The sequence below is a fragment of the Embiotoca jacksoni genome, unplaced genomic scaffold (assembly GCF_022577435.1).
Source record: "Embiotoca jacksoni isolate LCO1_2020_lvr unplaced genomic scaffold, fEmbJac1.0.p SCAF_13, whole genome shotgun sequence".
Lineage (NCBI taxonomy): Eukaryota > Metazoa > Chordata > Actinopteri > Embiotocidae > Embiotoca > Embiotoca jacksoni.
The window spans coordinates 2,650,976-2,665,455 of NW_027185263.1; the positions used below are offsets into that span (position 1 = coordinate 2,650,976).

Genomic DNA, 14,480 nt, shown 5'->3' on the forward strand with positions numbered 1-14,480 from the left:
TCAAAAGGGGGGACTTGCGCAATCGACGTTTTGGGAATGTTTATTACGTGTTTTTAACTTGGTTTATCTTATCTACTGTAAGTGGCGGGATGTTACGAAGTATATTAACTACTTTATTTAAATACAAATTGGAGGTATTTGTACTTTACTTGTGTATTTCCATTTAACACATCTCTCAAATCTTGTACTTTTTACTGCACTTCGTTTTAGATTGGACTTGTCATACCCTCTCTGCCCAGTATCTCCAAATTTATTTAATTTTTTTATTATTATTTTTAATTTGTATTGGTTGCATGTGGCAAAATAGTGGTGTATAAGTCCTCCGGTCCGGCAGGTGGCGGTATACTTACTCTGTTTAAATGTCTTACCAAAGGCATTGTGAAGGCACTTTGGCAGCCCACGCCTGCTTTTGCAGCTCCTTTTTGGCTTCGCCCGGTCAAGTTAACCACCGTTAACCGGAGAGTCACCGGAAATGGAAATTTTTTTTTTTTTGTTGTGTGTGTTTTAGCCTTTAAACAAAAACACATCTCGGTGAAAGAAAGAAGAAAAAGAAAAAAAGAAGACACTTTCTATTGTTTACATAGTGTGGCACCTGTGTGCACGTTGTAAATAAAAGGGTTACACAGAAATCACACGTCGCTAATTTAAAAAAAATTCCGAGAAGACGCTTTTATTTTGTAGCTCCAAACCGGAAGTGCGTTGCGGCGTTATAAACAAACTAAAGTTAGCTTGACGCTGCTCACTCACAACAATGAAACGAGCTAGCAGTTTAAACCGAACTATCCCATTTTACGCGGCGTCGATAAGGTAAATATAAATATATAATAAATATTTACAGAAACATCAGAGACGCGTGAAGTTATTTGTCACAGTCGGTGTGAAATCTGTTCAACTTCGGTAGTTGTGTGTCGGTGCGGCTAATGCTAACGTTAGCTCTCCAGTTTGCCTTCGTGGCACCATAATTACACCTTTTTTTTTTTTAACAATCATATTTAAATTTTGGATTTATGTAACTTAACAGTGGGCTCGGTTATTATTTATTTATTTATTTATTTATTTATGCAGGCAAAGTGATCTTAATTCACTATTGGAGGCACAACGAGCACTTTACGTTTTATTAAACCAAAGTTTCACCAATTTATTTTATTTATTTTTTTTAAACAAATCTTTTCATGCAAAAAGTTTGGTAATTATCTCTCAAATCTGTCTGGGTTAGCAGATAAAAATAAACCACCATCTCCTCAAAACATAGAAAGTTCAAAACACGTGCACTATTAATGTTATTATACATAATTAATACATTAATTAATTAATACATTAATTAATTAATTCCGGTTATAACTTGCTCTTAATGTAAATTCACAGACACAAATAGACATATAACAGCTAAAAGACAGCAGTGATGCTCTTTCATCATCTAAATCAAAGTCACATTAATTCAATTAATTATGACGTGACTGAAAATAATTGTAATGTGCTTGCTGAAAAAATAAATAATAATAATTCGAGGCCATATTGTCCCGTCTGCTCAGTATGACTGTAAACAGGTATTAAATTTGCTTTCTGTCTGTCATTGAAAAGTAATTAAAAGTCTTAAGTTGATCTTTTTGTTAATGTGCACCGGTGTTGCTGCTAAACTGGAGTTGCAGAAAGTTTTAAAATTAAACGAATGTTGAAATGTTGTATTGTCATGAAAGCAATAATGACAGAAGCTGAGTCAGCGAATCTTCAAGCTGTTGGTTTTAGACAGAACAAATTTCCTCTTTAACTATTATGTCTGTTTTTTTTTTGTGTGTTTTTTTTAGGTTTTAACTTGCCCGCCATCACAGCTGGATGCAGAGACCTCTTAGTTTATTACTTCATAAGACCGTGTGTGTCGGACTTCAACCTCTCGGACTATTTGTCAGGTGCCGGCTCTTAAAGGCGCGTCGAGCCTTTTCCGTCTCTTCACGCTCCGAACGTTCTGCACCTCCTCACGCTTTCAATTTCTCCGGGAAAATCCGTCAGTTGTCCTCGGCACCCCGTGAACTCCAACACCTTCATCCTCCCCGGCTTTCCCCGCGCCGGCGTTTCTCCGACCGGGCCGACATGTCGGAGCAGAGGTTCATCGTGGAGTACGCCAAGCGCGGCACCGCGGGGTGCAAGAAGTGCAAAGACAAAATCCCGAAGGGCGTCGTGCGCATCGGCAAGATCGTGCCGAACCCTTTCAGCGAGTCCGCCGGCGAGATGAAGGAGTGGCACCACGTGAAGTGCATCTTCGAGAAGCTGGAGAGGGCGAGAGCCACCACGAAGAAGATCGAGGACATCACGGATCTGGAGGGCTGGGAGGAGCTGCAGGACGAGGACAAGGAGATCATTAATAAACACGTCTCGGGTACACAAGAAACACTCACAGTCACTTTCTCACAGCTTTCCAACACTTATTATTTTATAAAACTGTTGCTTGTCTTTTTTTTTCTTTTTTTTTGTCCGTGTGTTTTGTTTTATTGTGGTTTTAACATTCCCTCAGAGTTTCTCTGCCTTAATGGTAATGGTAATTTTTTTTTAAATGTTTGAATTTCTTTCTTGTTAAATAACTATTTCCGGGGGGGGGGGGGGGGGGAGGGGGGGGGGGGGGTACGACGTTTGGTTCCCTCGAGGAGAAAAGTTGTTTTTTTTGAGTCGGCTTTTAAAGACATCTTAAAAAGACTAAATGAATGAACAACAAAACAGGCGTGTGCGTGTACATATGTTGAAGTGTGTGTGTAGGAATACACAGTTCACTGCAAGTGTGTATAGATGTAAACACGTGTGTGTGTGTGTGTGTGTGGCAAGTGGGTCCGTTCAAAACTCATTCGGTTTTCAAATCTTTGTTCTTGTTCATCGTTTCACTTTTATTTTGAAAAGTCACATTTACTTCGATAAGCGGTTTCTAATTTAATGTTCATCTTGTGTCGTAGACCTGATGGCCAAAGTTAATGCGACTCCCAAGAAGAAGGTGCAGGCCAAGATGAACACCGGCGGGCAGCTCATGGCTCCTCCGGCCGATCCGTCCGTCAACGCGCCGCGCAAGTTCTCAGGCTTCACCGGTAAGACGTGCCGAACTCACGAGGTTTGAATTTGTTGAAAAGACATTCGTGAAAGAGAAAAAAAAAACGAAACAAAAAGGAATCAATGTGAGATCCAGAGAGAGAGATCAGGAAACTAATCGTGCTGCCGCCCCTCTTCGTTCTCCCGTCAGCTGCGAAGGCTGGCGGCTCCGGCAGCCCTGGACCCTCCTCTTCCTCCTCCTCCTCTTCCTCCCCGGCCAAAGCCAGCCAAGGCAGCGCCCTGTCCACCCAGCTGTGTGACCTTCAGCACAAGGACTGCCTCTTCAGAGAGTTTCGCAAGCTGTGTGCGATGGTGGCGGAGATCAACAGCTACAACTCCAAGACGCAGATCATCGAGAAGTTCCTGAGGAAGGGCTCCGGCGGAGGTGGGCGTGGCTTTTACTTCTCGGTATTTTATAGTTTGCATATATATTCATATATATATGGACATCGTCCGTGATTGGAGTTGTTTTTTTTTCCGTCCCAGATAAGTTCCACGGAGATCTTTACCTGACGGTGAAGCTGCTGCTGCCGGGCGTCGTGAAAAGCGTCTACAACCTCAACGACAAGCAGATTGTAAAACTCTTCAGCCGCATATTCAGATGCAACCAGGACGACATGGTGCGCGACCTGGAGCAGGTCCGTGGTCCGTCCGACGAGCCTTCACTTTACTCCTCCTGTAAAAACACTCGCTGTAAAATACAACCTGTCTGGGGTTTGTTTTTTGTTTGTTTGTTTGTTTGTTCGTTAAGGGCGACGTGTCTGAGACGGTGAGGATGTTCTTCGACGAGAGCAAAGCGTTCCCTCCGTCCGCCAAGAGCCTCCTGACCATCCAGGAAGTGGACGCGTCGCTGACCCGCCTCGCCCAGCTGACCAAGGAGGACGAGCAGCAGACGGAGCTGGAGGACGTCGCCAAAAAGTAAGGCGTCGTTTCCGTAGCAACCAGGCAAACATCAAACACGGAGACGTTAGGTATCGTACAAATAACGGCAGGTCCCGTCTTTTGTAGCTCCGCCTCCGCACACGACGGCTTCCTGTTACTGCCAGCGGAGCGTCAAGGAGTCGGGGAGACACATGACCTCATTTCTTTTTGTAGTTTTTGTAAATGGTGCAGCTGTTTGTTTCCATTTGATGGGTTTTTTTTATTGTTGGCATTTGTGCGTTTTTTTTCCCCGTCTTTTTAGATGGTCTGCCTCGGGCACATCCAACACACACACACACACACAGATGTCTTTATTTGGCATAAATTTCATCTTGCCGGCAGTAAACGGACAGAAACATTATTTCGTGCTGACTAAAAAGATTACGATTCTTTTCTGAAATTGCTCCTCTGATCATCTGCGTCCTCTCTCCTCATCACAGATGCACCAGTAACGACCTGAAGTGCATCATTCGGCTGATCAAACACGACCTGAAGATGAACTCCGGCGCCAAACACGTGTATGTTCCCGTACACACACACACACACACACACACACACACAGAGAGAGTTTAAAAAAAAAAAAAAACTCTCATTGTCGTGCAGATTGGACGCCGTGGATCCCAACGCGTACGACGCCTTCAAGGCCTCGCGTAACCTCGGCGACGTGATCGAGCGGGTGCTGAGGAATCAGCAGGAGGCGTCCAACGGGTCGGGACCCAGGAAGCTGCTCACCGTGGAGGCCTCGCTCATGACCCCCGTCCAGCCCATGCTGGTGAGCACGACCAATAGAAATATGACAACGTTTCTCCAACGTTTCTAGTTATACTGTTTAATATCTGTATGTGAAAGCAAGGCTGACGAGTTCGCACCGCTGGGATGTAAAAAAGAAAGAAATAAGATATGGATGTGATTTTATTTATACTAAAAGAGTACTTTTACTTGAGAGGGCTCAAATGTTTATCAACAGCACACTTGCGACATTGAACTCTTCATGGCTCCTTTCAGCTTTATGTCATTTTGTTTTTCAGCTGTTCGTGTCAAAATGAATACAAACTAATGATTTAATTTGGAGACCAAATGTTTGTGCCTCATGAATGTACAGTACCATGATGGGCACACCGCCGTATATTCTAACCTAAATCACTCTCAGAAAGCTGCCTGAATCTCATGTTTTCACACATTTACAAACAGTTTCAACTCATTTGGATTCAATTAAAAAAAATAAAAAAATTTCCCCGTATATTTACAAAATTTCTAAACAGCCCAAAATATTCTATATTCTTTATTTATTCAATTACAAATGAGTTATTTTCAATACTTTTTTACAATTGCAATACGAACAAATACAACAGAAAAAAACACAATATAACACATTTTAGTTACTTCTATACTTATTAAACTCTATTGTTTTTTCTGACCTCATAAATCACACCATTAATAAATTAAAATGAGTATGTTGGGTCCTCCAACTAGTGGCATCCTTTAATTGCTAATTCATAATACAATTTGCATCCAGCATTAAGTTAATAATATAATAATAATCTATTTTTGATTCAGGGAACGTTATTGATGTTCTGATGAAATCAGAAATAGATTTCCAGTAAAAAGTCGATAATTGTAGCATTAATATTATGTTTGGTTTAAAAAAGGAAATAAAGAAGATAAAATGTGACTTTTAGAGGTAATTTAACTTTTTTTTTAAGACCTCTCTGTTAATGATTGCTCAAAAGCTTCAAGTTTCGATTTCACTTTAAATTTGTGTGCAAGAAAAAAAAGACAAAACGAGTTTATTGGACTCAGAAACTCAACACTTCCTTTATTTATTTATTTTTAATAATTGTTCTTGAACAAAAGCACTTTGTTTTTGTTCAGTTAGGATGAAGACGATCAAACATTTAGTCGAAAACAAAGCAGACACACGAGAGGAAAAAAAGAGGAGGAACCGCTGAGTCAGCGCCTGTGAGCAAACTCTTGAAACCGATTCCTTCATATCAGGTTAAAACTTCACAAGAAGCGGAGAACATGATGCTCGGACTGTTTCCAGCTGATGACTCGACGCCAGCTGGACGGCACAGATAATTCTGAACGCTGCCATGGTGTGACCAAACATTAATTCAGCTTCCCGCCCATTAAAAAAAAAAAAAAAAAAAAAGCACACATGCAGACTTTTAATTACACTTTATGAAAGAGCAAATGGAAACTCGCTGCAGCTACGTGACATTTTAGGTCACAAACAAACAGCGAAGTCTATTTCCTGACGATCCACAACTTCGGTCTCTCTGAAGATGAAGAGCCTCGTCATCCTCTGTCGCTGTATCTCCGGGGAATATGTTTATGACCTGCTAAATAATAACTGGCTTTTTTTTGCTGTCAGGATTATTATTGTTGTTCTAGATCAGAGCTGACCAAGCGGGCCAAGTTTGGGCCTCACTTTCTTTGTTTTGGCATTTCTGGTGCTTATTCTCGTGATTCTGTCAAATTTGGGCCACAGTGACAACAAACATAAGTTTTGTTTTGTGCAGCTATAAAGTCCATAACATGAGTTCTAGAGCAAACATGTCAAATAAACCTCAAGACGACAATAATTTCTGCAAAATAATAAAACTACTCTCAAAGAGTAGCATTTTAATTATTCTGAAAATCTATTTTAGAGTCTGAATGTTAACTTTCCCTAAAATAAATCACATTTTTAATGACATGAACATTATTGTGATTCTCTCGACCCTCCATCCAGATTAATTCTCGGCCTCTTTCGTAGGAAATAGTTTGGATGCACACACGCAAATCCAAATCTTGTACAACAAATCTATGACTCATTAAACGCATAATCAAACGCTCTGTGCCAGGAGATAAAACTAGGCGTAAGTACAGCCGAATTGCAAAAGAAAATCTGCTGAGTGTGTAATTAAAATACATAAATTAAAGTCATATTCAAATTCAAATTAAAAAAGAAAAACGTGTGTTTGAAAGCCTTCAAAGTCCAAGAGATGAGCTTTTCTGTCCCCAGCGGACCAACCAGAGGAAGCTTTTAATGGACTTAGAGGTTCATAGAAGAATTTGCTTCTCTGTTGAGACCTTTTAAATAAAGAATAAATGTTTATGAATGATTATTTTTCCCGTGTGATTCCAGGCGGAGGCTTGTAAATCCGTCGAGTACGCCATGAAGAAGTGCCCCAACGGGATGTACTCGGAGATCAAGTACGACGGGGAGCGCGTGCAGGTCCACAAGAGCGGCGACACCTTCAGCTACTTCAGCCGCAGCCTGAAGCCCGTGCTGCCTCACAAAGTCAGTGTCGTCGCACCGACAACAACAACAACAACACAAAAACGCACAACGCTCCCGGGAAGCTGTTTACTGATTACTATGATGATGCGTATCGATACGAGGAGTCTTCAGGTTGATCCCTGCAGGATTAGGAGCTTAGAGCTATTTTCCACGGCGTTCAATTCACCCATTTCCCACAGAGATTTTCCAGCTTTTCCTCAGCTTGAGTGCATTAAAAAACGGTGGAGGGGATAAAAACAGCTGCACGTTATGTTTCATTTAGCTCCTTTAAACCACTAGATGTCGCTGCTGCGCACACAAAAAGAAAAACACCTCCGGGTGAACGCAGCCGAGCACAAACGCACAAGGGAGAAAAATCCGTCCAGCTTTTATGCATTGTGTACAAAACCAAACGTCTGAACAACAATCAATGAAGAGATCCCAGAAACGGGTCTTCGTGGTCTCAGTGGACCCGTTTGAGTCCTCAGACCTTCAGCCTGGCTGATTATGCAACCGCTGTAATTAGGCCATTTATGTTCATGTTAATTAAACATTCTGTGAACGGAGTCTAATTACAGCAGGTTCCTCGTGTGTTTTTTTTGTATTTATTTTTTTTATTCTGATGAATGAAAAAAAAAGATCAGAACTGTTCTGATCATCCTCCACAGAAAAAGATGATAAATCCGCCGACTAAATGTCATTTGATCTCTTCCTTATAAAAAATGTTCATCATGTTTAAAGTCAAGTACATTATTTGATTAGACAAATTAGAAGGCAGTAGAAGTGCCAGACTCTTCTTAGTTCTACTCTAACTGAGGTGTGTGTGTGTGTGTGTGTGTGTGTGTGTGTGTGTGTGTGTGTGTGTGTGTGTGTGTGTGTGTGTGTGTGTGTCTCTCGATGTCTCAGGTGGTCCATTTCAAAGACTACATCCCTCAGGCGTTTCCTGGGGGCCACAGTATGATCCTGGACGCTGAAGTCCTCCTAATTGACACAAAGACCAGTAAACCGCTGCCCTTCGGGACGCTCGGCGTACATAAGGTGATAAACCTTTTTTTATTTATTTATTTTCAGCCTCCTGGTTTTTTTTTTTTAATTTTAACCGTTTGTTGTCGCTCATCCTCTCCCCGCAGAAAGCCGCCTTCCAAGATGCCAACGTGGGCCTTTTTGTTTTCGACTGCATCTACTTCAACGGCGTGAGTCTCATGGAGAGGTAACGCGTGTTACTACGTAAAAAAAAAAAAGACTTTGAATTAACTCCATTAATAAGATGTTCACTTCCTGACTGAGCCATTGGCTTCTGTCCCTCTGATTGGTTGGTTTGTGTGTGTGCGTGTGTGCGTGTGTGTGTGTGTGTGTGTGTGTGTGTGTGTGAGAGACAGATTTTAAATTCAGCTCCTTTAAAGTTAGTTTCCCTCTTTGGTCCATGAACAGGGCGTCTGAGGATCCTTTAAAAAGTCACACTTTAATTAGATTTATGCAAAATGAAGTCCCTGATTGCTCTTTAAAATATCTGAAGTCCTTTAAATATTTCAAAGGTCTTTTAAAAACACTGCACGGTTTTCATGAAACATGAGTGCCTCCCGCAGGAGAACGTTGGTGCTGCATCACGTCTGATTAGTTGCAGTCCAACATTTGGATCAAAGACAAAAAAAACAACTATTGAAGCTGAAGTTCAAACAGTGAACAGAAAAATGACCTTGTAGACATTTTTTTTCCATCGGTGTTATGTGCGTTTTTATCGTTTAGTTTTGTTAAATAGTTAAACTGACTAAACGGTCGACGCTGACTCACACGTCTCCTCTGACTTTGTCTTCTTCAGGCCGCTGTCTGAACGCAGGAAGTTCCTCCACGACAACATGGTGGAAGTCCCCAACAGGATCCTGTTCTCTGAGATGAAGCACGTCACTGTGAGTCTCCACTCTCAATCTGACTTTTTTTATGCTTTATGTTTACATCTGATATGATACATAAATATATATATATATGTGTGTGTGTGTGTGTGTGTGTCAGAGAGCCGGGGATCTGGCTGAAATGATAACTCGTGTCATCAGAGAGGGACTCGAAGGCCTCGTGCTCAAAGACATAAAGGTCAGTTGGTTTATTATTTTGTTTTATTGTCACATTTCCACTGATTTGCGTTAAAAACATGATGATCAGGGTTGATGTGTGTGTGTGTGTGTGTATGTGTGTGTGTGTGTGTGTGTGTGTGTGTGTGTGTGTGTGTGTGTGTGTGTGTCCCAGGGCTCCTACGAGCCAGGGAAGCGCCACTGGCTGAAAGTGAAGAAGGACTACTTGAACGAAGGAGCGATGGCCGACACGGCCGACCTGGTGGTGCTGGGAGCGTTCTACGGGAAAGGATCGAACGGTCTGTGAAACCTCCAAACATCTTTAAATCTTACGTGCTCAGCAAACCTCCTGTAAGAAGAAGAAGAAGACGACACACAGGCTAGTTCGTACCGTGGCGTCTAATCCCGCCGCCTGTTTGCAACGTCTTCTTCTCCTCCTCATGTTGTTTAATGGCAGCTGCCAGACAGCCTTCAGGTGCTTTACCGCCACCTTCTGACAGGAGGAACGCATTGCAACCAAGGGCCCCCGGTTAATGAGCATTTACATATTAAAAACAAAAAAAATCACGACATTCCCCACATATGTGTTTTGGTAACTATGCCAACAAGCCTTTTACTGAACAACACTCAGATGGTTTTAATATTTACCATAAACACTACAATATCTGCAGGGTTGATGAAATAAAGAATATAAACGCTGATATGGTGATTAAACAAACTAGACAACATGCTGCATGAGGAGAGGATGCCACTGGGTAAAAGACACAAAGGTGTGTGGTGGGTGGTGGGTGGGGGGGGGGGCGGGGCGTAATGTGCGCGATGGAAACATAACGAATGCAACAACAAGAGTACAATCCTCAGAGCGGAAAGAATAAATATGAAAATATAAGCAGGGAGAAAAGTAATGAACACACAAAACGTTCCCTCCTAACGCTGTCCGGCCTCTTCTGTCCACCAGGGGGCATCATGTCCAGCTTCCTGATGGGCTGCTACGACCCGGCCTCCAAGAAGTGGTGCACCGTCACCAAGTGCTCCGGCGGCTACGATGACGCCATGCTGGCGCGCCTCCAGAAGGAGCTGGACATGATCAAAATCAGCAAGGTCAGCGGGGAGGATCCACTCGGGAGGAGAGAGCATCGAGCCGGCGCTTTAGGGAAAAAAAAAATCTGAAATTAATCTTCTGCGTGTCTCCGTGCAGGACCCGAGCAAAATCCCCGGCTGGCTGAAAATCATCAAGAACTATTATCCAGATTTCATTATCCGCGATCCCGAGGTGAGATCTCACATTTCTGTTTCCCACCGCGGAGCTCCGTCACCCACCTCGGAGCTTTTAAATGAAACGACAAAGTTAAAAGCATCTCTTGTGTTTAAGTGTGCAGGAACATCTCGACACAAAACAACAAAAACTGTCCTGAGATAATGACGAGTTGAGCTGCAGAGTTTTCAAACCTGCAAACACACACAAACACTTCAGATTGAACAGCATCTGATTAAAATGACCCCCTCTGGCTTCCACTGTGATGAACACACACACACACACACACACACACACACACACACACACACACACACACACAAATAGTCCTTGAACAGTAACAATGACGGCTTCTGTTTTTTTTTTTCTTTTTTGTGCAGTCGTATATTTTTTCTCGTCATTTATGTCTCACCTGCTGTTTTTTGTTGTTGTTGTTGTTGTTGTTGTTTTTTCTCCACCGCAGCGAGCGCCCGTCTGGGAGATCACAGGCGCCGAGTTCTCCAAATCAGAGATGCACACCGCCGACGGCATCTCCATCCGCTTCCCCCGCATGACGCGCATCCGCGACGACAAGGACTGGAAGAGCGCCACCAACCTGCAGCAGCTCAAAGTACGACGTCGACCCGGCTTTTTTTATTTATTTATTTATTTATTTATTTTTTTAAATCTTCTGGCATTATTGCTGCCGATTTGCTTCGGTTGTGATAACGTCACGTGTTGTGGGTTTTTCGTCGCTCTGCTCAGGAGCTGTTCCGCATCTCGAAGGAGAACTGCGACTTCAAAGTGACGGCCGGTCCGTCGGCGTCCAACGACGACCGCGGGTCGTCGGGGGGCGACAGCGGAGGGAACTCGCCGCCGCCGCCGGCGTCCCACAGAGGCGCTCCGCCCAAGAAGACCGGTGAGTAGCCGGACGTGAAGGTGGACGAGGTTTTATACTGATTAGTACGAAAACAGGATGTTTACAGGTTGTTTTAGTTGAAGACGATCAGACAGCAGAGATGAAGGTCCATCGAAATATTACAATCATGTTCAATTTTAAAGAACTTTATTTTAAAGAATCCAAATTATACTGGATTTACAAAGCTGATGCCAATTTTAGGAAGTTAAAATATTTCTTATGTTGATACTCCGACCAGAATGTAAAAGCAGGATAGTTTCATTTATTGTCCAAACTATGTCGTCAAAAGGAATGTCATAATTCAAAATAACTATAAATAGTTTTTAAATGTGCTCCACAAGATCTTTTTAACTTCCTTTAACTTGATTTTACTTTTATAAATAATAGACTTTTTTCTGAATTAAAATTAAAAAAAAAAAAAAAAATCATTTATTTACTCAATTAAAATCATAAATAGAACAACATCAAAATGAGCGTCTTCTTCTGCATTATGTGCCGTAAATAAGTTTTCTTACAGCACAAATACATATTGATCTGTGATCGGCCAGCATCGGCTTCTAAAGTTGTCCAGCCAATAATCTAATCATGAAATCATTTAAGACACAGAAAGCAGGAAAATTGTCTCTTTGAGAAGCTCGAACCAGCAACAGTTTGATATATTATATTATATTATATTATATTATATTATATTATATTATATTATATTAATTATTTTATATATTATATTAAAAAATACTGAAAAAATTACCAAACATCAAAATTGCTGCATTTGTCTGAAATGAAATAATCAACAGCTTTAATTCAAACGTTTGCTTTGCTGCATAAATTCATGTTTATTTTCAGCGTGTTAAACATGTTCCTCTCTGTGGCGTCTGCAGCGTTTATACTCATAAAAAACAAATCAAGTGTCAGTAAAAAAAACAACAAAAAAAAAACACACCCGGGTCACAGAAATGCGAAGTTTTTATTTTAAAGTAGAAAATAGAAGAATTAGTCGGAAGATTTCATCTTGAATTCAGCTGTAATTCAGAGGTGTGTTTTGAGGATGTGACCGAAAAACGCTTCTTGATTTTCCGTCCCAGTCGGCGGCAGAAGCGCCGCTCCGCCCAAACCCAAGGTGGTGAAGTCGCAGCCACGCCCGCCCGGCTCAGACGGCCCCGGCGCCAAGAAGGTATTCAACCAAAGAAGGTTGTTTTTTTTTACACCTGCAAATCTCACGGGACTCCTCTGACGACGAACCGACCCGCTGTGTGTTTACAGGTGAAGAAGACGGAGAGTCTCCATAGCAACGGACAGACCAGAACCCAAAGCACGTCTCAGCCGCCGGAGATGCGGAACGACAAGGTGGGTCGGCGACAAAAGTCACGTTACAGCAGGTCGACGCCGAAACGGGAAGTCGATCGGGCGTTTTATTTTGGCGGGGAATTTTACCGTGAAGTCGATTTCGTCGTCGCAGCGGCGTAGAAAAACAAAAAGGTGCACGTAAAATGAAAAACGGTTACAAATACGTACAAGATAGATTAAGAAATTAGTATTTACGCAAAAAAACAAAATCAAATAAAAATAATAAATACAGCTTTGGGATACGATAAATGAGCCTCGAACGCTCATTTAAAAACCGTTTTCTGTCCCGCAGACGCTGCTGGACATCTTCAGCGGCGTGAAGCTCTTCCTGCCCGTCTCGGTGCAGGACTTCGACAAACTGAGGCGCTACTTCGTGGCGTACGACGGCGACCTGGTGTCGGAGTACGACGCCGCCTCGGCCACGCACACGCTGGCCGAGCCCGAAGAGGACGGCCGGGCCCAGAAGGTGTCGTCCCGCTGGATCTGGGAATGTATCCGCAAGAGGCGCGTCGTAGCGCCCTGCTAGCGCGGGAGGGGAAACAAAAACACGCTTTGTCACGCGCTTCTTTAACTTAACGCTTTAAATCCACGTTCAACAACATCGTCTTCACGGGCGGATCACACGGTTTGAACCAGGCGGGGTTTTTTTTTTAATTTATTCCTTTTGAGGCTTTTTGACTTTTCTTCTACAAACCGAACATTTAGTCCGAGGTAGTCGGAAGATCGTGAGTCCTGGTGATTGTTTGATCATTTACAGGTGAAAGGAAGATTTAGAGATTTGTAGTTAAAGCCGCCAAACGTGAGGACAGTCCATCTTAAAATCTGTTTTACACATCAATCACAGGAAATACTTGAAAATGATTCTTTGTTTTTTCTTTTTTTTATTCATCAGGTGTCACTTTTCACTTGCCAGACCGAAACATTTTTTTTAAAGTGTCAAACATCAGCTCATGAACTGAAAACAAGAATGAATAAAATGCTGATACAAAATTTCATCTTTTTTTGTGTTTTGGAGTATTTGCAGTAAAAATAAATTGATTTCTAATCACTGCCTTTTCAAACGACTTCTGGTCCACGTTTGACGGATACGTTTCATTTTGAGTCCCGAGACTTTTCAAACTTTTGAAATGACTGAGGGTCATAGTCGAGATTCTCCTGAACGGGAATCCAGTCAAAGTTTTTCACCAGCTATTACCGATTATTTTTAATGACTATTTTAAATGAGGAAATTCAATGTCAAAATGCGAAAAAAGTGAACTTTGCCTTTGATTTTCTCAGTAACTGTAAGGTATAAACTCTTGATATAAAGTAGGGTCGTAGTCAGGAGGGACTTTAACAGGAATCCACTCCATGTTTAACGCCACCTATTCAGGATTTGGTTTTATTCATGTTCAAATGACGGATAAAACTCTTTTTAACAATAAAAAATTAATTTGCCTTTAAATTCCTATCCACTACAGTATCTCGTCCAAAACATGGGAAAAAAAAAAATATCATACTATAGCATTTTGTCCAAATTAAGAACAAAAAAAGTCACATTATAGCAAAACATGAAAAAAGTCTAACTTTTGATATTACTCAGGGTCATTGACAATTTTTTTATTGTCAAAAAGTGTTTTATCCGTCATTTGAACATGAATAAAACAAAAATCCTGAATAGGT

General features: G+C 41.8%; 1 protein-coding gene across 1 annotated transcript; it reads left to right on the forward strand.

The window, feature by feature from the left end:
- Window positions 1-704: 704 nt before the first annotated feature.
- On the forward strand, window positions 705-13,813 carry lig3 (ligase III, DNA, ATP-dependent). The gene is made up of 21 exons (XM_069145920.1): window positions 705-807; window positions 1,806-2,374; window positions 2,940-3,068; window positions 3,221-3,454; window positions 3,556-3,707; window positions 3,821-3,987; window positions 4,431-4,508; window positions 4,594-4,762; window positions 7,121-7,276; window positions 8,162-8,293; window positions 8,386-8,465; window positions 9,075-9,162; window positions 9,266-9,343; window positions 9,497-9,620; window positions 10,280-10,422; window positions 10,520-10,594; window positions 11,040-11,186; window positions 11,321-11,474; window positions 12,557-12,645; window positions 12,735-12,818; window positions 13,111-13,813. Exons 2-21 carry the CDS (start codon window positions 1,834-1,836, stop codon window positions 13,342-13,344), a joined length of 3,054 nt encoding a protein of 1,017 aa, XP_069002021.1. The 5' UTR covers window positions 705-807; window positions 1,806-1,833; the 3' UTR covers window positions 13,345-13,813.
- The last annotated feature ends 667 nt before the right edge of the window (window positions 13,814-14,480 follow it).